Source organism: Phalacrocorax carbo, chromosome Z (assembly GCF_963921805.1).
Source record: "Phalacrocorax carbo chromosome Z, bPhaCar2.1, whole genome shotgun sequence".
Taxonomy (NCBI): Eukaryota; Metazoa; Chordata; class Aves; order Suliformes; family Phalacrocoracidae; genus Phalacrocorax; species Phalacrocorax carbo.
Window position 1 is genome coordinate 45,047,153 of NC_087548.1, and position 23,055 is coordinate 45,070,207.

Consider the following 23,055-nt stretch of genomic DNA (forward strand, 5'->3'; position numbering starts at 1 on the left):
CAGCATCCTGACTTGTGCGGTAACAAGCTTAAGTTGATACACAGTGAATTCTCATTGGTTGATTTTTGTGGTTTTTTTTTTTAATTCAGTCATAGCTGTTTCAAATGAAAGTTACTGGAATCCTGTAACTTCAGCTTAAAAAGCAGTCATAAAACAACAGTGAAACTGTCAGATGTCAGAAGACATCTGAAAGTGAATTCTTGCATCCATCTTAATTAACATTGCTAATTACTAATATTTATCTGCCTATGTATATGTAACTGTGATGGAAAGTTCAATTTCTCTGTAGCCATTTAGAATTTTTATTCTGAAAATTGTACAGTAACTGTGTTTTTACATAGGGTAGGGAGTGGTTGAGAGAAGGATTAGTGTAAATGTCTTAATGTTTTTCACTTTCCAGGTGCTTTTGAGAGGCCTCTAAAGGCCAGTTTACTGTCTCTTCCTTGCCATTTGCAGTAGCTGCATTGCTTTTAAGATCTTTTTCAGGCATTTAGGATGTGCAGTGTTTTACATTTTAGGTTAGAGGTGGTTACTCTGAACCTGCATGAAGGACTGCTTCAGAGAAGGGGCTATATCGTGGCCTTTTTGTCTGCTCATAATGAAGAAGCAATTGAATTAATCACTTTTTTCTTTGGAGACACCAAAATTAGTCCTGTGTACAACCTCACTGTTGTCCATACAATCCTTCCTGCTGAAATTCCCAAGTGTCCAAGCTGCACACCAATACTTTTCTGGGATAAGAACACTACATAGTAAAGGACTATATTTATTGTATTATGCATTTGTACTGGATTTACGGTTACAGGGACAATTGTGGGTTTTGACCATTATGTTCACTTGATGTGGCCTCCACAACCATTGCAATGTGACCCTTTGTTTTGTGTGGAATTTGAGTGTAGTTTGCCAGCAGAGAAAGCTGCTGAAAATGTTTGGTGCTGACTGTGCATTTTTTTAACATAGGTGGTTTGGTGCTACTGCTGGAAAGTTAGTGTAACAAAGTGTAATCTTTTCAATTCTGTCCTCTTGACTTCATAATTCAGGGAGGAAATAATCTACAGGGAAGATTTTCTGATCTGTTCTGCTTTTTTGTCTATTAATTCAAAACAGTGATCTTATGTTTCATTTTAGGTAATCCATCTCTGTAACAGCCCTATATGAAAATCAGATTTGGTGTTTCCAGAATAGTATCCCAAAAGTAGTGAGCTAGCTATAATTTATTTCAGTTTTATTTCTTAACCTGACAGTAATTTCTGTAGTTGGAAGAATCTAAGCACTGTGGAAAAGTACTGGAGCTTTTGAATGAACCCCGGATAAGTCTTAGTAAATCTCTCCTTGGTCACATCATATTGCATGACAAATAATCTCATCTTTGTCTTCAGTGGAGCATCTTAAAGGAATTGAAACTTCAGAAAATTATGCTGAGTAACTACTAGATGCTGAGAAGCAAAAAGAAAAAAAATGTAGCTGGCCAAGTGGAACACTTGTATGAGAGATTCTGCTATCACAAATGAAAACTTGAGGGAGTAAAAAACAAGAACTCCAGAAGTATTTGCAAACAGCCTTTTCTTGTTTAAAAAAAAAAAAGTGTAAAAGTTGAAAACTATCTCTGAAATATTCATGTTCTAGTCTGCCTACTTTTCTAAGGTCTCTTCTGCCTCTTAGAGTACTGTCTTTCCAAGTCTAATTGCAGGATATAAGGCAACGTTGGCTTGAAGAATTTTGGCTCATTGCCATTTCATCCTAGGACATGCAGTAGCACCTTCCTCCATGACTTGTGTGAATACTTTTTTATTATTTTTTTTTAAACTGGATCGCTGAGCATTAGTCGTTAGAAGTAAATTTTAATTTTGTGAGATCAGTTTGAAGAAGTGTGACAACAGGAACAAGTAGTTGGGTGTGCAGGAGGGTAGGTAAGGTGTACACAGACATCTTTGAACCAGCTTCACTTTGAGACAGAGGAGGAACATATCAGAGACCCTTTCCGCAGTGCCATATGCTGCAGAATTGCTACCATGCTAGCAATCCAGCCCAACAAATGTGTGCAGAGTATATGACGTTAATGTGAAAAAAGTTAAACTGAATTACGGAAAAACACTATTTTGGGAAGACCGAGTGGAGTAAATTATAAATTGATAATAAATTGCATAGACAAGTCTCCTGTTGTTGTTCTTCACAGTACTGCTTTTTAAACTAATTTCGTGCGCTCCCTTGATTTACTTAAAATGTTTGTTTAACATAGTCTTTCACTTCGGAGCAGAGAATTCAAAAAGAGGGTACTACGTTCCCTGCTTTCATTTTTAGGATTTCAGTGTTGACCCTTTTTGTGCTACCCTGGTGGTATCAACTGAAGGTTATTTCTTCTGCTAATCATGTGGCAGATGGGGAGAAGAGTTTCAGCAGTATAGCATGAAAAACCATGTGAGGCCAGAAAAAGAGTGACTATTTCTTGGTGGCAGTCTAGTTTCTGCATGGTTTTGGGTTTTGTGTAGTATCTTTCTGTCATGGTTTTAGCTGGGATAGAGTTAATTTTCTTCACTGCAGCTGGCATAGTGCTGTGCTTTGGACTTAGTATGAAAATAATGTTGAGATAACACACCAATGTTTTGGTTGTTGCTGGGTAGTACTTGTATTAGTCAAGGACTCTTCTAGCTTCCCATGCTCTGCCAGGTGCACAAGAAGCCGGGAGGGGAGGGGGCACAGCTAAGAGTGGATTCAAACTGACCAAAGGGATATTCCATATCATGTAACATCATGCCCAGTATGTTAACTGGGAGGCACTGGCTGGGGGGAGGAGGGAAGCAATCACCTCTCGGGGAGGGGCAGTGTTGGTCAGCGGGTGGTGAGCGGTTGTGTCATTTGTGTTTCTGCTTTTTTGCCTTTTCCATTTTATTATATTAACATTCTTTTCATTGTTATAATAATAATAATGATTATTATAATTATTATTTTTATTATAATTATTAAACAGTGCTTGTCAACCCACAAGCTCTTTTGCTCTTCCGATTCTCTTCCCCATCCCACAGGGGTGGGGGGAAGTGAGTGAGCGGCTGCGTGGTGTTTAGTTGCCGACTGAGGCTGAACCACGACACTTTCGAAGAGCACAGTGTGCCTTGTGCTCACTGTAATTCCAGTACCCTCTGTACTTGTGGTCATGAGAAAGCTGTGTTTGTGCTTAGGTGGTGCTACCAGTAACGTCTACAGCCTGCTCAGCAGACATCACATTATCTTTCATGTGGGTGCTGCTTCAAGCCATTCTGTCATCTAGTTTCATCTTACTGTCACATTCCCATCTCTGATAAAACACCCTTCAGCACCGTGGTGAAATGGTCGTGTGCAGGGTTGTTCACAGCTGCATGGTACTTTTTCTTTTTTCTTTGCAAGCGCTGCTGCATTGCATCTTGCAAAAGTATGTGGATTTTTGAGGAACCTGTGTTGGGACATGTTTGTTCTCACAGTGAAGACAGTTTTTGTATCTGCATCCCTGACAAAGGCTGTGTCTGGCTGCTTGCAGCAATGCCTGTACTTACCCTGTTCACTACCTAGTGGAAAACGAACCCACACACTGTCAGGATTTCAGCTTGTTTACTGAAATGTTCTTTGTGACAAAGCTTGAGATAAAATTTCTCTGATGCTGAAGGCTTTTTTTATTTCCATGCTTTGAGAAAGCTTTCAAAAAGGGTAATTAATATCTTAAGTTGTACCTAGTGAGTGCATTGAGAATGACAGTGAATTTAAGCCTGAGAGGTGTTAGAAAAGAGCTAAGGCTCATGGGTGTGTCTCTTGTTGTTGCCAAGATAATGAAAAGTAATTCAGAAGCTTTCCTGATTCTTTGGGTGTGATTGTACAGTTTCAGACAGGAAGGTTTTTGGGGATTCCCTATTCCATTTGACAGATTTCCATGCCAAGCCTACACGTTGATTTTTTGACTGCCAACACCGCAGTAGTTACTGTGCACTATGGCAGCTGAGCTCTGCTCTCTTTCTCTGTCGCCACCAACACACTAACACTTCAGTGATGTTTCTGCCAGCTAGACAGTCTTACGGTTACACTTGGAGTAACACCTGTGCAAACTCATTAGTTGCTAGAGAATTTCACTGGTGTCACTGTAGGAAATAGGAAGGAAGGTGTCTTTTTTTGGTGACCTAGTACTTTTCCACTTCTGGCAATCATTTTTGGGTTTTGTTTGTTTGTTTTTCTTCTGTAAAACTCATTTTCCTTCCAGCCTGTTGTTGGCATTCAGCCATGAGGAAGCTGTGAGGCTAAAGTGGCTTTCACTGTGAATATGAGAGAAACACCTGACCTGTGAGGGAAGGGGACTCTGACACAAGACTGTTGCTCTGCAAACTCAGGTGCCACCACATTTTCTGAACAGCCTACCAAGATCATGAGCGGCTTCCATTAATTTTTTTGTGGCTGCTGAGGAGTGTGGCATATGTGGTTGCTCTCCTGACATGTTGTGAGATGCTTCGCCTCCAAGCACGAGGGAGGCAAGGGCAGTGAAAGAAACCAAGGCATTCTGGGGACCCAGGCTTGCTCTCTTTGGGCAAATGGTTTGTGGTTTTTTTGCCCCATACCCTTGAACTACATAGTGATAGAGGCGTTCCCCCTGATCTCGGGGTGTACCTGCTGTACTGGTGCTGAGGGCCATGGTCTCAGCAGGGTGGCAGTACCTGCAGAGGGCTGCCTGTTGAACACTCGCCTCTTGCTGGCTAAACACTTGGTCATGTTCCTTGGTGCATGCCAGTCTTTCTGTGGTTGCCCCCTCGGCAGAAGGGAGTGTTTCAGAGGTGATACCAACCCCATCTGGGTACTTGATGAAATTAATTGAGAAGCCAAAGTAGTTTCGGAAATCCTGTGGGGTAGAGGGATAGCAGCACTTTGATTTGAAAGGAAGAGTTATGCACACGGAGCAACTGAGAAGCAAAAACAAAGTGGCCTTGAGGCAGGCTGCTGAGATGCCATGAATAGGGAGGGAGCCATCCTATGAAATGCCAGGCTGTCCCCTGGCTTCATGGATCTGCTTTGAGTGCCAGCCTCCTAAGGAGCAGCCATCGCTGCCTTATCTGGCTGGGTGTGAGACCGTAACAGGAGGTGAAACAAGAAAATGCTGCTTGCCAGACTCTGCCTCTGGCAGCACAGGTTTTCTTACCAACTACAGTAAGTCCTTCTTAAAAGACCTCTTCCCCCAGAATGGAAAAGGACAATTACAATTTGTTGTTTTGCATCAAACTATTCTGCAAGGTCAGTTGTGGCAAATGCACTACCATGCTGATCTCTTGCTCTCTTGTAGTTCCTCATTGACGTTTTTCCCTGTCCATAGAGCTGAGAGGAAACCCCCCATCAGAGCGATTTTTCTTTGTCTGACACTTTAACATGAAAAAGAACAAAATGAAGCATGACACTGGGGGAGAGCACGTTGTGCTGGCCTCTCTGAGACAATTGATATTGAGCTGAAAAGCTGGTGGCTGGCACTAGGAAAGGCAGGCTGCTTTACTGTTTCACTGGCAAAGGGTGTATGTGGAAAGCTGTGGAGAAGCACATGGCCATTTAGCATACAGTTTTTGTTAAAGATTCATGCTTCTGTGAAAGAAACAATAGCAGTTCCTGCTAAGAGAAACCTTACTTCAGGTAATGTTTCAGTAGGTGCAACTCATGCAGGTGAATGCATCTTTATGACAGAAAAAGAAAGGAAACGCGTAAATGGAATTTGTGTTCTTGAAGCCAAAATAAAATGCCTCTGTGAACTGGGTTTGTAACAAAAAGGCAGCAAAAATTAGTTACAGCTTTGCTTGCACTGCTGGCATTTGAGTCATTTTTGTCTGCTTCCTCATGGAATACACCTTTGTCAAGAAGGCAATAGATACAAGAAGATTTCAGGAATTAGTGCTGTTTAATATTTGAAGTCTTTGGTTGAAAAGTCTGTGTCTTAGAAAATCAAAGATCAAAGTAGTCTGCAGCCTGTGAAGTGAAATACTTCAGGGTTGCCTGTCATATATTTCCATGTGCAGACATATGTAGTAACTAGAACAAATCCATCTATAAGGCAGGCTGTCATTTGTGGGCGACATTTATGTTTTTTTAAATACCATGTAATACAGAAATATCTGACCAAAACTTTCCAGAGAGAGCTTCAATGCAGAGTTAAAAATACCTGAAAGCCTTTTCTACCTTTCCAGTATGTCAAGAGCACTCCCCACTAAGACTCTGATATCTGTTACATAAAGAGTTAATGTTTTTAGGAAGTGAATTTCTTATGTTATTTTTGAGGAAGTCATGACAGCAAAGGGGGTGTAGTAAAATAACTTTTTGAAGGGTGGAGGGAGAAGTAATGTGCAGAGAAAATTTATTGGAAATAGAAATGGCACTGGTTCTGCTTTTTTCCAGGGCCCTGCCCATCTTCAGCTGGGATGCAGGGAGATCCTGAGTAGGGGCAAGATGAGGAACTGAATGTAGGTGCGCACTGCTGGTGGAAGCAGTTGGGGAGAAGCACAAATCCCCTACTTCCTCCTTTGTAACTCTGGAGCAGAGCACAACTGAGGGATGGACTTGGATACTGCTCTCTGTGGGGGTACTATTCTCTCATTTGCCAGCTCTAACTGGCGAATACTTGCTTTTTGGGAAAATACTCTTGTTAAAGCTCCATTTACAGAGTCATTTGTGAATTCAAAAGTGATTGCTTTCTTTTGAAGCGGTGTTGAGACACACTTCATCCCTTAGCCAAGTGCCCCCACATTATCCCACTTGTTTTAGCTCCAGTGTAGTATAGCACATCCACAATATATAAAGCAAGAGGGTGTGGGGGGGCAAGGCCAGGTTATGTACAACAATTTCCAGTTCTGTGGTGCAAAAGTCTACAGAAGTGCCCCTTGATTAAGACCATAATTTCTAAAACGTTTCCTGTAGTTTGTGCACTCTTTTGCTCTCAGCCCTTGTAATGGGGAGAAAGGATTTCGTCTGCAGCCTGCAGTGACTGTTACGCTGATGTCCATGTGACTGCATTTTTATTCTGATGGCTAGCTTCATCTGAGTAGAAAGAGCTGCAGTGCTTAAAGCTGGAATTGATATATGTGAATCTTTTGTAGACTGGCTGAATTACTGTAGAAAGTGAAACTTTTCCGATGCAACATTAGTGATTATAAATATACATCTGTTTTGAATGACAAATCTGGCATCCTGTTAGTCAAAACCAAACTTAAGAAAAGGCTCTGTTTTGGCACAGAAGCTGAATTTTAGGAAATTACTCCTTTTAATAATGCTGATATGCACTCAATCTTTTTTTTTAAACTGTATTTATTCTCACTGTTGGTATTCGTTGAGCATACTGCCTGTATTAATGAGAGTATATGCACTGCTTACAACAGTCTCAGCCCTTTCCTTCAATGTAATAGTTTTCATAGTTTTCATAAAGGTCATTGAAGTAGGCATGTGGTCTTCGGGCTGCCTCAAAATACTGGCTATTGAAGTAAAAATTGAGGTGTCAAGCTCGATTTGGGTCAAAGCTTACATGAGAGAATTTCTGTGCACAGCATCCACTTGCAGAAGTGCAGCTGGAGTAGAGGAGGCATTCTGTGCCCACAGAAGATCACTGAGAGACAGCTGCTGCTTCAGGCGGATGGCTGCCTGTGCACATGCTTCCTTGCAGCATAACCCCCGTCCTGCTGTGCATAACCAAGTTGCTTTCCCTAGCAAGTTTAGTCTTACAAGCTATGCAGTAGATTGATCTTTCATCCCAAGTGCAATTTAGAGTGAAAATAAGGCACCACTTATCACTTAAGGAACTTAGTCCTTAAGTAGGTTGTATTAATATTGGATATATGAAAGTCTGAATCCCAGAGCATGGGATTCAGGTAGGTCCTGGATGGTGCAGAATGCTGCTGTCTCCAGAGATCCTTTTGTTCAAATGACCTTAAATCTGGATCACTGCATCTTCCCTAATCTTTCTTAAGTCACAGTAATTTTTCCACCTACATTGAGTAAAATACAGATTTAGGGCGTTTGGAAAAAGAACGTACCTTTTTAACAATGAACTGGCTTTATGAAATATAAAGCTAGGACATGGTGACACCTCTAGAAATTACTTAACCCATTTCTCTGCTTCAGAAGATCAACTCAACTGCCTGCAATTATAGAAACAATGTTTATAGTATTCTTTTCATAGCAGCACTAACACTGAAAAGTGAAGCTTTTAATGTTCTTAAGTAATGCATATTGCTGGCTTTTTATTATGGGTCAAAGTGAGTGCTTATAGGCAGAAAGCATGTAAAAACCATGTAAGGAAAATTATGTGTTTTCTGAGAGGAAGTGGATACAATTAAGCGACTGGAACACAAATGGATGGAATCCCAAAGGATGGTGGTGGTGTTACTATTTTATTTCAGACAATTCACCAGTAGGTGAATAAAATGATGATGCACCTATTTCTCTGATTAATTTGATACAAGCTTTTTAATTTTCAGTGATCTGCTGTTACTTCTCATTTTTATGTTCTGAAAAAATTAGCCAGTCAGCCCTCCAAAGACTTGACGTTCTTCTCTCTTCTCAAATTCCATCTGGAAGTCTAACTGGAAACCTCATTCTTGTTCCACAAGGAGCATTCTTGTGAATGAAATGCATGCTTAACCTGAGCCCATGTAATTATTCAGCAGTTGTGCTCCAAATTTGCCGTCTCTCTAGTGCTGCACAACAGCACTTTCAAATCCTACCAAAGGAAGAGAACTATGCGTTTTTAATGAAGGGAGCAAAGTGGCTAGTTTTGGCAGCAGTGGTTTTCGTCCATTGCTTTCGCGAGTATACTGTTATTGTTCTTGCAGCACAAAGTCCTGAAATGAAATACTTCCATGTTAAACAAAACCAATATCAATGTAACAAAGAGCAGAGATCTTCAGTTCAGTGTGTCTCAGCATAAAAATGCATAGACTGAGTTGCTAGGTCACAAGCTCTGTTTTCCTTGGAAGGAAGGGGGTTGGGGAGTTATGTGTTATGTTAGAGAGTTACGGGGGTTTGCATAGAAATGGTTTAAAAAAAAAAAAAGCTTGTCACTGACTTCTCCCTCCAGCTCTTGAATCTCTACTATGCACTCAGATTGGAGTGTATATGAATGCCCCAGCCCTTTCTGTCTTTGGAGTAACTTTTAAAAAATATTTAGATGCTGCAATTTAGAGCTATATGCAGTAAGCCAAACAAAAATTAATTTACAATGTTTTTGGATAGTTGTTACATTTAGTTCAGTTATGGTGAGACTGTTTTTATCACTACTTAGAATAATTGGAGGTGGGAGAGACAGGAGGTAAAAAACCTGAAGCAAACGAGTAGAAATTATGTCTTTGGAAGAATAGTGGACTGGAATTAGAGAAGAGATATGAAACTTCATACATAACAGAATTCCTGGAAGTGAAACATCTTGGCTAATATAGGAACTTCAGATGGTTTGTACTTTAAATGGAGCAGTACATAAAAATGGACTGGCGTGGGCCCAAAAGCAAACGGATAGGTAAATGTCCAAGAATTTCTAACTGAAATACCATTTCCTAAGAAACAGATTTTTTTTGTGTGTGCATGTGAGATGGGGAGGAGGAGCGAATATGGGGTGGGGAGAGCACAGATACTTTCTATATTTATGCTGGTTATGCAGCAGGATTTGTAGATTAATCCTTTTGCCAATGCTGCAGGTTGATGGGTAACCACATGATGTGCCATCTGCCACTTAGCTGTTAAGTTAAATTTAGACTTTGTGCATATAGGTTTTTACTTTTTATTTATTCCTTCAAATACTTGTTACAAGTGTTATCTAGCTATCTAAATAAAAGGGAGTAAATAACTTTGAAGGTAGTAGATTTGTGGTTTTTTTAATGAGTTGTGTAGAAGCTTTAAATTATTAGCTTACAGTTTGCTGTATATTCCTTTATTTAGAGTACAGTAAAGGATTTGTTTAAAACTGTAATTTAACTTGAACGTGCTATCAGTCCACCTGTTTCATACATCCGTAGTTGAGAACTTAATACGTTCTGACTAATTGTTTCTCTCCGTGTAATAAATAAGGTCTACTGAATGTTAAAGGTGCTGGGAAAGTGTGAATACCATGGTTGAGGTGCAGCACTCTGTTTAATCCAGAAAGGAAGCATAATTGTCAGGGTTGTTTCAGCCCCACCCCTCCTGCCAGCTATGTTTCTTTGGTGTGCTTTGCCATTTTATTGCAAAGGTAAACTAGGCAGGTTGGAAGGAAATCAAGTGTAGTGGTCAGGATATAGTATATCCAGCTAAAGAGAGATACCCTTCTCCAAATCACTCTCAGGAGAGACGTTGTGGGGAGTACTGTTTAATTTCTTTAGTTTGCCTCAGGGAGATACCTGAGTACTGGTCCATCCCACTGGAGTCAGGTGAATGTGTAAGTACAGGAAAAAGCAATAAAGATGAGAGCAGACTTGGAAGGAGTGAGGAGGAATTTGTAATTTTTCCAAGTTTTTGACCCCGTGACTTCAATGCCTAGATCTGGCAAGGTACAGGAGAGGTGGACTTCAGAGTCCTGAGGCTGGACCTCAGCAGTCAAGGTGGAGATCATAAAAATCTGGAATTAAGAGGGCTCACTGAGGAGAATAAATACAGTGGACTGACTGTTGTGAAAATAATGAGAAGGAAACCTTTCAGCTATATTAAAAGAGTATACCAAGTGGGGCAAAGAGGACTGAAGCTGGTAAACACCAGAGATAAACAGCCTATGAAGCCGTGCACCTTATTAAAAATCAGTGTTTCAAAAAAGGCAAAAGGCAAACAAGTGGTACTTCATTCGTATTGCAAAACTTTGACCAAAAAAGTCTACAGCAAAATGAGTGGTGCACATTGCACAGTGTCTCGTCATGTTGCCACAGTGGGCCATCTGGTGACAGCAAGCCTTGTTTATCAGATATAGTCTAACCAGGAAATCAGTTCCTGTGATTGGGGTGGAAGAAAAGGAAGGAGGGTGAGTAGTAGGAGGTGCCATGCTCCAAACTCTTTTAAATCTTGGACTTGTCAGTTTTGTTGCTCCTGCCATTGTTTCTAATCAGGAGATAGAGTAAACTCATGAGACAGCTGCAGCTGTATGTTTAAAGCAATAAAACATTTTATTCAAAGGTCTTCACTGGAAAGCAGTATTACATTTAACAGATGGGAGCTATTTCCAGGAATCTTCAAGTGCTTCCCAAAATTATTCAGTTGTATCAGCACTGAAAAGATAAATGCTACCCAGAGAAATAGTTTGAAGACTTCTGTCTGAATGCTTAGATCTTCTGAAGTATCCGTCAGTATTAGATCTTACACATTTACATAACATTTTGTATGAGCTTGTTCTGTGTCATGGCCTGATCAGAAAGTAATGATTTCATGTGTGGGTTTTTTTCACTCACTTTGCATCTGAATTACATAAATCCCTTTTTTATTGGCTATGAAAAAAAGAAAATTATAAGGGTTATTTTTAACACCATGAGAAATTTGAAGACAACCTCGGAAAATATAACTTAAATTCATTTTACAGTTATCTGAACTGAGGGAGATTGAGTCATAGGAAACTTCTTTCATTTAAACATGAAAAATCAATAAAAATCTTAAGCTGAATTTAAGACTAGTGTGTACAGAAACACACAACTTAAGCAGCTTCAGAGGTCAAGCTTAAGGACTGTGCAGAGGCTTTAAGATGCATCTTTCTTGCAAAGCATTTTCTTCTGAGCAGGTGGCTTTTGGACTTACTGAAATCTCTGTTACAGTGTTGAGTTGTCTGCCAATTTGAGTTTACAGATGTTAAAGTCTTAGGTAAACTTTGTTATTTAATATTTTTTAAACACTGATGAAATGCCTTGGTAAGCCTCACAAATACATGCTTTGTGTGGTAGTTCAGTTTAGATAATAAATATTTGTTGAGGTATTGTATAGACAGAAGGCTCTTATTTGGTTTGTACAGAGCTTTCCATTCTTCACTATAACTCCCATATTATTCTTCCTCATTATTTTGAACTAAGACCAATGGTACCTTTAAATATAGATAAATTTGTGTTCATGCAGATAAAGTCTTCAGAGGTGTTCTTAGTGTGATTTGTTCATATTAAATTTGCTATACGTGTTTCTGCTTTAATGCTTGGCTATAATTTAATCTTTGCCTTTATTTTGGGTTATTAAAATGTTCTTGAACATTTAATTTTTCCTGTACTATAATGTGTGATGCGTTGTGACTCAACCAGTTATCTAAACATTCCTTTAAAGTGGTGAAGTAAACCACAGTTCAGTCACAGCTAATTAAATATGAAGGAGGGGAAGTACATAAGGAAAATACAAGTGGCCTCTGTTTCAAACAGAACCTATGCTGCTATTTTTTTTCAAGTGTTTTCATAACTGTTTTCACATTGAATCACACAATAAAGCATCTCTGACTTTGCTTTTTATAATTCCTTTGACTCTTCTCCCTGCTCTGAGGTCATATGCCAATGGTTGGAAGATATATTTGCAACTTCATGGGGTGATCTGGTGTTACCCAGTCAGAACACATTTTGCATGCTGAAATTCTGTTTAGTTTAGAGCCCTGACTTGAAATAAAGCCTTCCTGAAAGGCAAAAAATGTGAAGGCCCCCTCCTTGGATGAAAGAGAGGACTGCACTCTCATTTGGTTACATAGCAGCCATGCTTGGCAAGGGCTACGCATTAGCCTTCAGGCAAAGTGCATCAGCAGGATGCAAATGTTGCAGGCATTTTGACTTTTCAATTTCTTTTTCAAGGTGCTGTGTTTCTAATTAAAACCCTTTTCAAGGACAGTAGCTCCGTTACTGCTTACAAAGGTAGAATGTATTAAATATCTACCTATTCACTCCAAAGTGTAGTGTGTGTGAAATAGACTATCAACAATATATCATGCAGTCATATTTCATTTTTGTATCCTGTTTTTACAATGCTCTTGTTGTGATGTGTAAAGAGATACTGACATATTTACATGTACATAGAGAGTGGGTTAAAGCATTTGCATGTAACAGGAGGGAAAGAGCTGGGTTTTTTTTTTAACTCATCATTTGTTCCACTTCACAAAATTAAGGCTAATCATCACGAGATTACGTTTTTTCTAAATTTCTTGTTTCTAAATCTGAACAATTCTTCAGTCATCTGCAGTTGAAGTTTACTGTCAAACTGCTGATACGTAGGATCCACTTGCCATCATCTCTGCGTGATGGACTGTGCTAGTTAGTAAGTGCTTTTGAGCTCAGCACGTGTATGCCCAGGTGTGTGTATGCATGCATGCTCTAACAATTTAACTTGTTTGGCATTAACTAAGTTGGAAAAGCTTTGTCATAGTTCTCTCATTAGAATGAGAACATCCCAGGCAAATCAGCCCCTTTCCTTTAGGTGAGGGTGTTGGGAAAGGGCTGTGGGAAGGTGTACTGGTATGCTCGGTCTTACTTTCAGCATTTGAGTATGATACACTAAAAATGGTCCAAATATAGCTCTATTTCTTCGTCGCTTTTTCTCTGAGCCAGCCAGAACCATCTGATTATTCTGCTTGTGCTTAACAGTAATTACTGTTCTGGGGAGCTGTGTGCAGTGAGATGTGATCTTGACTGAATCTGTGCATAGATAACCATCTGTGTAGTGAGCCTTGACAATGCCAGTCACTCCTTTAATCAGTTGCCTTTTTAAATGTGTGGCCCAGAAGGTGATGTAATACTATGATAAAATGGTATCATGAAGACACTTTGTAGCGTAGTCTTCGATACAGTGCTGGAAACACATGCATACATATACACAGACAAAGTAGTAGTCTTCTGTATTTCCATATCTCTCTCCCCAGCCCCCTCCAAATCATCCCATGTAATTATTCCTCTAAAATTTTTCATACACGACTCAGAGCATTATAAAGCACATAAATAATAATAAACAGTAAACAATGTGGTATCTTTCTTGTGGTCTGTTTTAGATAAAGTTCTTTATCATGCTGTTATGGCCTCCCTTAGGACTAGTGGTTCGTCTGGGTTTCTAAGAAAACAATGAAAAGTCTGAAAAATCACTTTTCTGTAAGGTTAGTAAACATCTAGAGTAAGTCTTTTAGCAACCTAACAAAACTGCAGAAAGCAGTAGAGCAACAGAGACCTCCAGTTTCATCAGCATAATGTGCTGAGGCTGACAGCACAAGAGTATTTCTGCAGGAGATAAATACATAGCTGAAATGCACAATGAGTTGCTTTTTTTAAAATAACCAAACCACAAAAATATGAGGCGTGAGCTTATAAAATGCTGGAGAAAAGAATAGATAGGGCAATTTCCCTGCTTATGTGATTTTTCACTTTCTGATCCATCCTGCAACATGACTTAAGTTATACAAAGTTATGGTTAGGTAGTTTAGTCTATGGATATGCTTACAAAATTTGACTTAGCCCACCTGCTTCTTACAGTGTTTGAAACCAACTTGTGACTGCTGCTTCTTGTGACACCATCTGTTATAGATACTATCAGAGTGTTTCTGTTTCTGTTAATTTCACTAAGTTTGCACTTACACTCTTTGAACTGTATTTGCATAGATAGTACAGCAGAGGTTTCAGCTGGTTTGTACAGACAAAAAATGGTACCTGATAATGCGATGTTTTTTCTAACTGGAGTAATAATACAGATTATTTTGAAAGTTGGGTGTGTTTTCCTTAAAATATTACATAAGGGAACAAGTCCTTTTTATACTTTGCATATTTTGGTAAAATAACTTTAAGTTAGGTATTTGATGTATTCATCCTGAAAGATAAACTACTTTATCATCACATATATTGAGTCACTACATTGGGATCAGGGTACTTCTGAAACTTGGTAATTTGACACTAAAAGATACTCCTAGTCAGAAATTATGACAGGGAATTTGAGAGACGCTTATCTATGCATAACAAGGAACTCAGAAGTTAGGAAATACCAGTTGTCATTACATTTGTTTGTCTTTGCTTTATAAATCTGTCTGATTTTCCCCTCTGCTTGCTCTTCCTTGCTGCCCTTGCTTTTTTTGGTTTTGCTGCTTTTCTGAAATATTTCTAATGAAAGTGTATCAGCATGCATTTTACTGATGGGTATTAATTACAACTTGATTTAAACTCTGTACGTGCTGTGAATGTACTGCACAATTGCATAATGTGTGTTACTCTTCTGCCTTCATGCTTGCTGCACTCAACTATTTATAATTTCATGGTCAAGTTTAATTCAGTCTTGTATTTGCATTTTTATACTAGTGGTAGTTGGTAAAGACTGGTCCTAACAACGATCTCTGCACCATCAGATCTCAGCTGGCTTATTCTCTTGCTTAGTCACTCACATAGCATTTGAGGAGTATTTTCTCTTTAGCTTAAAGTGCTGTATCACATTTAACTCCTTTTTGGCCTGTTTTCTTTAGTACTGCTTTTTCCATGTGTCTCCCCAGTCTCCCAAATTTACTACTTACATTGTGCTATGGCCAGTGTGCCCTTTCCTATAAAAAGTGTTTATCTGTGCTTGAAACATGTTTACATGTTACAGAAACATCTACATGTTAGAGTGGTCAAGTACTTTGAGTGCTGCCGCTTAGACTCACTGTGGACTATGAAAATATGCTCCTCTGCAACAGACACAAAGCAGACAGCTCCAGTGTCAAATGAGATGTGTGTCTGTGTCAGCACTGGAAGTGTAAACTTGTTACTGATGTTGAAAACTGTTTTGCCAGAGCTGCTAAAAAAATAAGTAAAAAAAAAAAAGAGAGATAAATAGCCTAATCACCTATCCAGTGCTATGTTCCATCTTCATGTTGTTTGCCTTTCCTTTTCAAAGCTCTCCAGTACTTGGAGAGTTTGCAGCTAAACAATACTTCTGGCATTCTGTCAGCATCTGTACTAGTGAATTAAACATTGTAGGGCAGGGGAAGGAGCACAAAAATTGTGAGCACTGTACAATTATTTCTAAATTTCAGGGCCTAAACAAATATGGTGTGAGCTTATCAGTCAGTCCTGCATTCATTCCCTATCTGCCTGTACTCTTTGGTTGGCTGCAAAATTAAAAGCATGATTTGGGGAAAGGGCCCTTATGTTCCCCAACATGCCCTCTGCGGGGAAAAGAAAAGATGTCCATGCACACTTAGAGAAACTCTACCTAGCAAGATACTTTGTTTTAGATTATCCCAGTTTCTTTATCTGTCAAGATCAATGAGTATTTTTCCTGGCAGGTGTAGTGCTGGTAGCTAGCACTAAAGCTGCTATTCCATGAAGCAGGTTGTCTTTTGAGTGTGGTACACAGGAAACACTACCACTTCTCGGTCATTTCTGCTTGGAGTGCTCTATTAACCATGGCTTACCCCTCCCTGCTAATGCTGATAATGGCTTACCTCCTCAATGGGGTAAATGTAACGCATTGTGCTAGCGTCTCTCGGCTGCGGTACTGTAAACATTATACACACAAGAGAGACGCTCAAGTGCCTCAGTTTACCGTCTTTTGCAAGACCATAAAGAGGGAGAGAGGAAGGAGGGGAAAGAGTTTGCCTCCAATTCAGCATTGCAGCTGAACTGAAAATGTTTTGCTTGATTTAGAAGGTGGAGAAGGACTTAACGTAACTATAACCCTTCACAGTTCATGGAGAAGTCTTCCTTTCTTTTGGAAAAGACTCTGATACTGCTGCCTCAGTTTTGTGAGGGTTAACCTTATTAGCAGAATCAGCTCAGATGCCCTTGGTGATAGGCAGTGATACGTGGGCAGTGGTGGTGACTGATGGAGCTTGACTGACGCTGAGACATTGCTGGGGGTGGAAATCACCTGCTCACTGGCCTCCCCTGCTGCAGATCTCTAAGGAAAGACAGAAGTGTCAGCAGCCTGGTAGTAGCTGTTTTACTGGGGAAAAAAAAAAATGGCTCAATGGTTGGGATGCAGTTTCTTTCATGGATTAAGCTAATAGTATTATGTAAGTCTCTTTCTGTGGATTAGTGTAATTTTAAAAAGGAAAGCAGTCAAACAAATAGTAAAAGCAGTTGGATCTTAATATATCGCATTTTCAGAGTTGTGTATTGAATACCAAATTTTTAAAATACAAAAAAAGTGCCTGAGTGTCAGAAACATACAAAAACATCTTATTACTCTCATGTCATCATAACACCTTTCACTTATTCCTATCCCCTGCTCCCATTAAAATTTGTCTTTTTAATGCAGTCCTCAGAAGATGGCATGGAGAATTCCCCCATGCTTGCCCTAATGTGGCAATAAATACTAGAAGTTTGGTCCCTGGGGGTTACTTGAGCATCTCTGTGTCCTGCTTGGACCTCTTTTGGAGGGTTCTTGGGGCAAGCATTTCACTCTTCCTGGAAGAAGCTAGCTGGGAAGAGCTGGTGCAGAAGGCTGGGAGTGAGGAGGAATACAGGGTGTCTGCCACCCCTAATCACTGTGATCATCATTCTCGAAAAAATGAAAGAACTTTTTGTTTTTTCTCTTTGATTCGAAAGTGTCAGTCTCAGTAGTTGCCCGTAATTCATGCTAATGAATAGTTGTTTTGTGATCCTGCTAAGCCAGAACCAATAAAGAGTGGAGTATAAGTGCTTTATTGGTGATTCTATCACCCCTCTGCATAACTTTTGCATATATATATACACATATATATATAGTAAAGGGCAGCGTGCATCGTCTTATGATGTAAAAAGATGGAGAAATGTAATGATTAGCTAATAGGGTAAGAACTTGTTCTGAAGTGAGTCTGAAAAAATCACTGGATGTGGAGATATCGTGCCAAGTGTCCCAAAAAGAATGGATTAAGGATAGTAATTAACTGCTGGTTGAGTAAGAATTACAAGATCACAAAACAAATTACTATTATTAGCAAAGTATTTATTCTGACATCCAGTTGTCATCTTTCTTCACTGTTTAACCTGATTCTGCCACGTTAAAAAAAAGTCAGATGCTTTAAGTGTGAGTTTGTGATTTACTTCTGGGGCTTTTTGTCAGTGTAATTGCCTCCAAAAATGGCAATAATTTTTTTGACCCCACCCACTTTAAATCAAGTCTACAAAAGCAAGGAAACTTAAAACTAAAGGCCTTTTCTGGCTTTGAAGACACTGTATGAATAAGTGCTGGATCTGAAGCTCCAGGATCCGTGGGAGTATATTCCTGGATACAAATGTGTTAGGCCATACAGAGCTGATCTAAAACAGCTTGTCACTGCAGTTCTACAGGTTAAAGCCCAGTAAATACCCTTTGATTTACACCTCTCCTCTGCTTTTAAAACAGGAGTTCAGGGAGAGTTGTAAAATGGTGTGGCTTAGGGATCCCAGGCATGAAATAATCCCTTTGATTGCAGCTTAAGTGTGATCTGCATGTACAACATTTAATAACAAAACAACTAATTGTGCGGTTATGTGCTGAATACCACAACAGCAACAATAAGAAGGTTATTTGGTGTATAGCTGGCACTTATTCTAGATACCTGTTAGTTGATAACTTTCTTGCAGTCTTGAGCAATGTTAAAGATTTCTGGAGCCTGACATCCTAATAAACCATTGATAGGACCAACTGATAAAGTCATGGGGTTTTAAACAATGTATTGGTCTTCTGGTAATACTTTTATCTTGAATTGTGGTACATCAGGACATCCTTCAAACCAGTGGTTGTAGTTGGAGAAAAAAGTACAAAACTGAAATATTTAAGTTACGTAGCTCAGAAGAGGAGGTGAGAGGAGATCTACTTGTCTTGCCTAGTCCCCTTTGTTTCAGTAGGTCAGGCTCATGCTGTAATGTCATAGTTGACCCATTGCCAGAATAAGATTAAACAGCCTTAGCCTTAAGGGCATTGGAAGCTTTTGAGGAAGTGGCTTTGGGGAATGGTATAATTAAAATATGAATAATATTATGAAAAAAAAATATCTTTCTTTATCTTACAGGTCCACAGCCAGTGCATGTTTAAAAACACTTGCAGTATGTTTTTTATTTAGAAAGAAGCCTAAAATGCATTACTCTTTTCAGTGTAAAAGCACTAAACGAAAAAATCTATAATGGGCTAAAGATCAGAAATTAAAATACAGAATTTTTCAGAAGTCAATGATATGTGCTTTGTCAGTGAAATATAGATAGCTCTTAATCCCAGTCAACTTCTAAAATTAAATCTTTTTAGATATTAGTATGTACTGTATGTCCATGTACTTCGGAGTTACTTTTTCGTCCCAGCGTCTACAGAGCTGTTGTTAGCAGTAATTTTATCTTTTTTAGTCTTTGGGGTTTTGTTGTTGCTGTTGTTGTTGGGTTTGTTTGGCTTGTGTTGTGGGGTTTTGTTTTGTTTTGTTTTTAAATGAAGCACTGGCTTTTGTCAAACTTAGGAGGTTAGTGTCGATAAGAAGGTGGTTAGCCATATAGCATTCAAGCCTATGGAAGAAACATAAGCAGAAATATTTTCCTTCCTCTATCAGGCAGTTTAGGCTTCTAGTCTGAAAGCTAACCAGTTGGCCAAAAAGCAAGCAATAGTTTTTTACTTCCTTCTGGTTCGTGAGTGTGAGTAGCCATTCAGGGTTGTGGTGATGCCTACATATATCTACTGCCTGACTTTGAGTTCCTCTGGAACTGTGAACTTTCTGAAAAGCTGATTGTGTTTTAAATAAAGCTGAATACTTCTGCAGAGAGTAAGACAATCACTGCTTTTCCCCACTGTAAGCAAGGGCCAGAAGACTTTGTTTGCACTTCTCATCAGCAGTGAGAATACCTAAGTGCGTGCTCCACTCTGGCTGGCTGTCCTGCGGTGCAAAATTGCCCAGACCTTGGAGATCAAACCCAGAGCTGCTGTTGCAGGACAAGTTGTTGTGGAGTTGAACTGAACCAAGCACAGAAGCTTGATGTACTCTAGGGTACCTTGTCTTGCCCTCTGCTGCCAGTTTAGGATGACGCTGAGCTTCCAGAGGTCCTGTGCTTTATCTGCCAGTCCATATGAATGTCTTAGGTGTCCAAGAGTATCTCAGATAGTACTAGATGACCAAGTCTAGGCAAGTGAAGCAGGTCTCCCAGCCTACATGCAACGGGGAAGAAGAGATGGTGCAGTCTAAAGCACTGTCTGACTGCTGTTTGTCATTACAATGTGTTGGGCCTTGTCAGGTGAACCTGGCCCTTGACAACTCTGTGCAGAATTGAGGGCAGGGAGTGGGAATTTAAGGCAAGGATTTTTTTCATGCAGCATAAAGTCATCTCACAAGTTCATGATCTGATTTCATGAAATAATGAAGAATGAAATTTGAATGGTAATCATAACATTGAAGTAAAACCAAACCTCAAAACTTAAGACTCTTGACTGCTTCTCTCAGAGTTTACTTCTCTCACTGCCCATAAGTATGTTCAAAGGCTTCCCAGCTAGTGGTGGCTACTCTAGAGTCTCTAGGTGTTGATAAGAGAGGATCTGTCTCTGTCCTGCCTTCTGAAGGTGACAGTCATTTAGCCTTGCCCAACTGTGTGTCCCAGTTCAGGACAAGTTTGTCACCTGGGGTTCTGTATGGGGTCAACATTGTAATGGTGGCAGTGGTGACCAGCAGCATAAAGTGTTCTCAGCTATTCAGCCCTCTAAATTCAAAAATCATGAGTGTTAATTTTCCCTCACAGCATTTTATTATTTTTGTTTATTGCACAACACTATTGCTGATCTTCTGTTTTCTATCTGTCATGCATTCCTTAATTGCTTGATTACTACGTTGGTGTATTTGGCACATGTTCATTCTCCAGTAATAAAGTAGTATTGTGCATTGAGTTCATGCACAAGATGTGTAGCTTTGAGTGATTCCCACTTGGCACTGTCATGTGATGCCCTTCTGGTGGGTGATGCATCTTCCTAGAGATCTCTGCTGTCAGTTGTAATTAATTAACCACTAATAAAGGTTAGCTTCTCTTTCAGGTACTGGGTGGAATAAACACGACTACATGTTACGTTGCTGTGTAGATAGTCAAGACTACTAGGCTTAGTTTGATTTAACAGCTGTTTTAAGTCTAGTTTAGGGGACACCACTTCTTCAGTTAACAGGGTAGGCTAACTTCAGAAAATTTTCTCATTGGCATATTCTGTAATTCTGGGAATTCTTTGTACAGTGAGATCAACCAAGAATAGAACTACTAGAGAATCCTCAGCAAGAGATTAAGAAAACTTAGAAGGAAACTCGGGAGTGTGAGGAATCCTGTTCTTGCTTTAATTCAGCATTAGATTCCTAGAGATTTCTGATCTGAATCATTGTGTCCATCTAGCAGCAACAGGCTTGTACATCAGTGATAATGTGCTGGAGTCAGCAGCTTCCTGGAGTTTTTTCTGGTTTGTAACACAATCGTGGGTTTTTCCTCAGTGCCTTAGTACTTTTCTCACCTTCAAACTCTTCCCACTTAAAAAGATTATAAAATAACTGTAATTCTTGATATTACTGTATTTAGTCAGTGCTTTTAAAACTAAGAATCAAAGCAGTGTCTTGAAACCCAGTATTGTTTTGAAAACTTTTTTTAAAAAAAAGAATAACGTGAATATTGAGAGGTCATTTAGACTGGAAGAAGCTGAGGACTGTCTTGCAGAACAAAAAATTATCCTCAATATGCATATGGAAGGAAAAATCCAGAAACCATTACTTTTCGCCAGTAATGCACATATTTTTCAAAAATCCAATGGTCTATGCAAGTGTTATTTTTTACTTACAGGTATGCTGCAACTTTTATGTATGTATGTTTGTGTGATGTAAAAGCAGTATCTTAACTTACCTTTTCTGCCTCCTCTGAGTTTTGTTTCAGGTATTATTCTAGATTGCATAAAAAGCAGTAATGTGCATCAGTCGAATTGGTAATTCAGAGATACAGCTGTTTTCCTCCACCATAGCGGAGGCTACTCTTAGCTCTAAACCTTCCTTGAACCAATCATCTTTGTTCTTTCCCTCTTTTTCTTTTTTTTTTTTAGTGGGCAGTTTGCTGTAGTGAAAAAATGCCGTGAGAAAAGTACTGGTCAGCAGTTTGCAGCAAAATTCATCAAGAAACGGAGAACGAAATCCAGCCGGCGTGGAGTAAGCCGGGAAGATATTGAGCGAGAAGTCAGCATACTAAAAGAGATTCAACATCCTAATGTGATCACGCTGCATGATGTTTATGAGAACAAAACAGATGTCATTCTTATTCTGGAACTGTAAGTAGCTCTAGAGACCTGGGGAGGAATACTGGAATATTTGTTTTTGTTTTAAAAAAATATACACTTTCTCTGAGAATCGCAGTGATTGAGTTGATGATCCCTACCACGCAGAAGAAGATAGATAATAGCCTGACAATTCTTTAAGCCAGAGTGTAGTGTCTTGAATTTTACACGTATTTTTCACTGTAAATGCACTACAAATAAAAAAAAAAAACCAGCATATTTAGGAATGTTTTCTGCATGTTACTTTAGTCATTGTTGATGTTATGGATCCAGAATAATAGCCTGGAGCTAAATAAACTGATTTGAAGCTAAGAACAGAAGGAAATAGAGGTTCTGAGTGGAGGTTAGTTTAGCAAGTTCTACTGGTCTATGTTGGTGTAAAGTAAAGTAGGATCACTGAATGCTTTTTCTCTTTTTTTAACCCACATAACAGAGCACAGAATTTTCCCCGTTCCGTCCTGTTGAAATGTAAACTGAACTTTCATATCCTTGTTTTAGTTCCCATTTGTCATCCGAGTTTATTGCTAATGGATTGAGGTAAATATGATGGCAGAGAATACTTCTGCATTATTGCAAGTCTGGCTTCAAGTTCCTCAAAGATTGCAAGTTTAGAAGTTAAGCATTACTCACCCATTACAGTTTGGCAGTGTTTGCTAGTTGGATGTGGAAGTCTTTACATAGTTTGCATGCCTGACACTCCATTATTGCCATACTTGCTCTGTATCAGTTAAATGTGTTTTAGAATAAGTATTCAATGCAAGCAAATTATGTGATACTAGAATGTTGGGCAGCACTTTTATCTTTCTTTGGCTTTTTGTGTGATTTTTCTTATGTAGATTATCTCTTCCTGTGTACTAGCTTTGGTAAATTATATTTCCACTTACCTTATAAGGATACTTTAGTGTTGCATGCTTTTTTCTCTCTGCACTTGATACTAGC

General features: G+C 39.3%; 1 protein-coding gene across 2 annotated transcripts in view; it reads left to right on the top strand.

The window, feature by feature from the left end:
- DAPK1 (death associated protein kinase 1) overlaps positions 1-23,055 on the top strand; it is a 90,461-nt gene that overhangs the window by 18,020 nt on the left and 49,386 nt on the right. For both annotated transcript variants that reach the window (XM_064439586.1, XM_064439587.1), the window contains exon 3: positions 21,889-22,110. In XM_064439586.1, the coding sequence (XP_064295656.1) occupies positions 21,889-22,110 (222 nt within the window). The remainder of the gene's footprint in view (positions 1-21,888; positions 22,111-23,055) is intronic.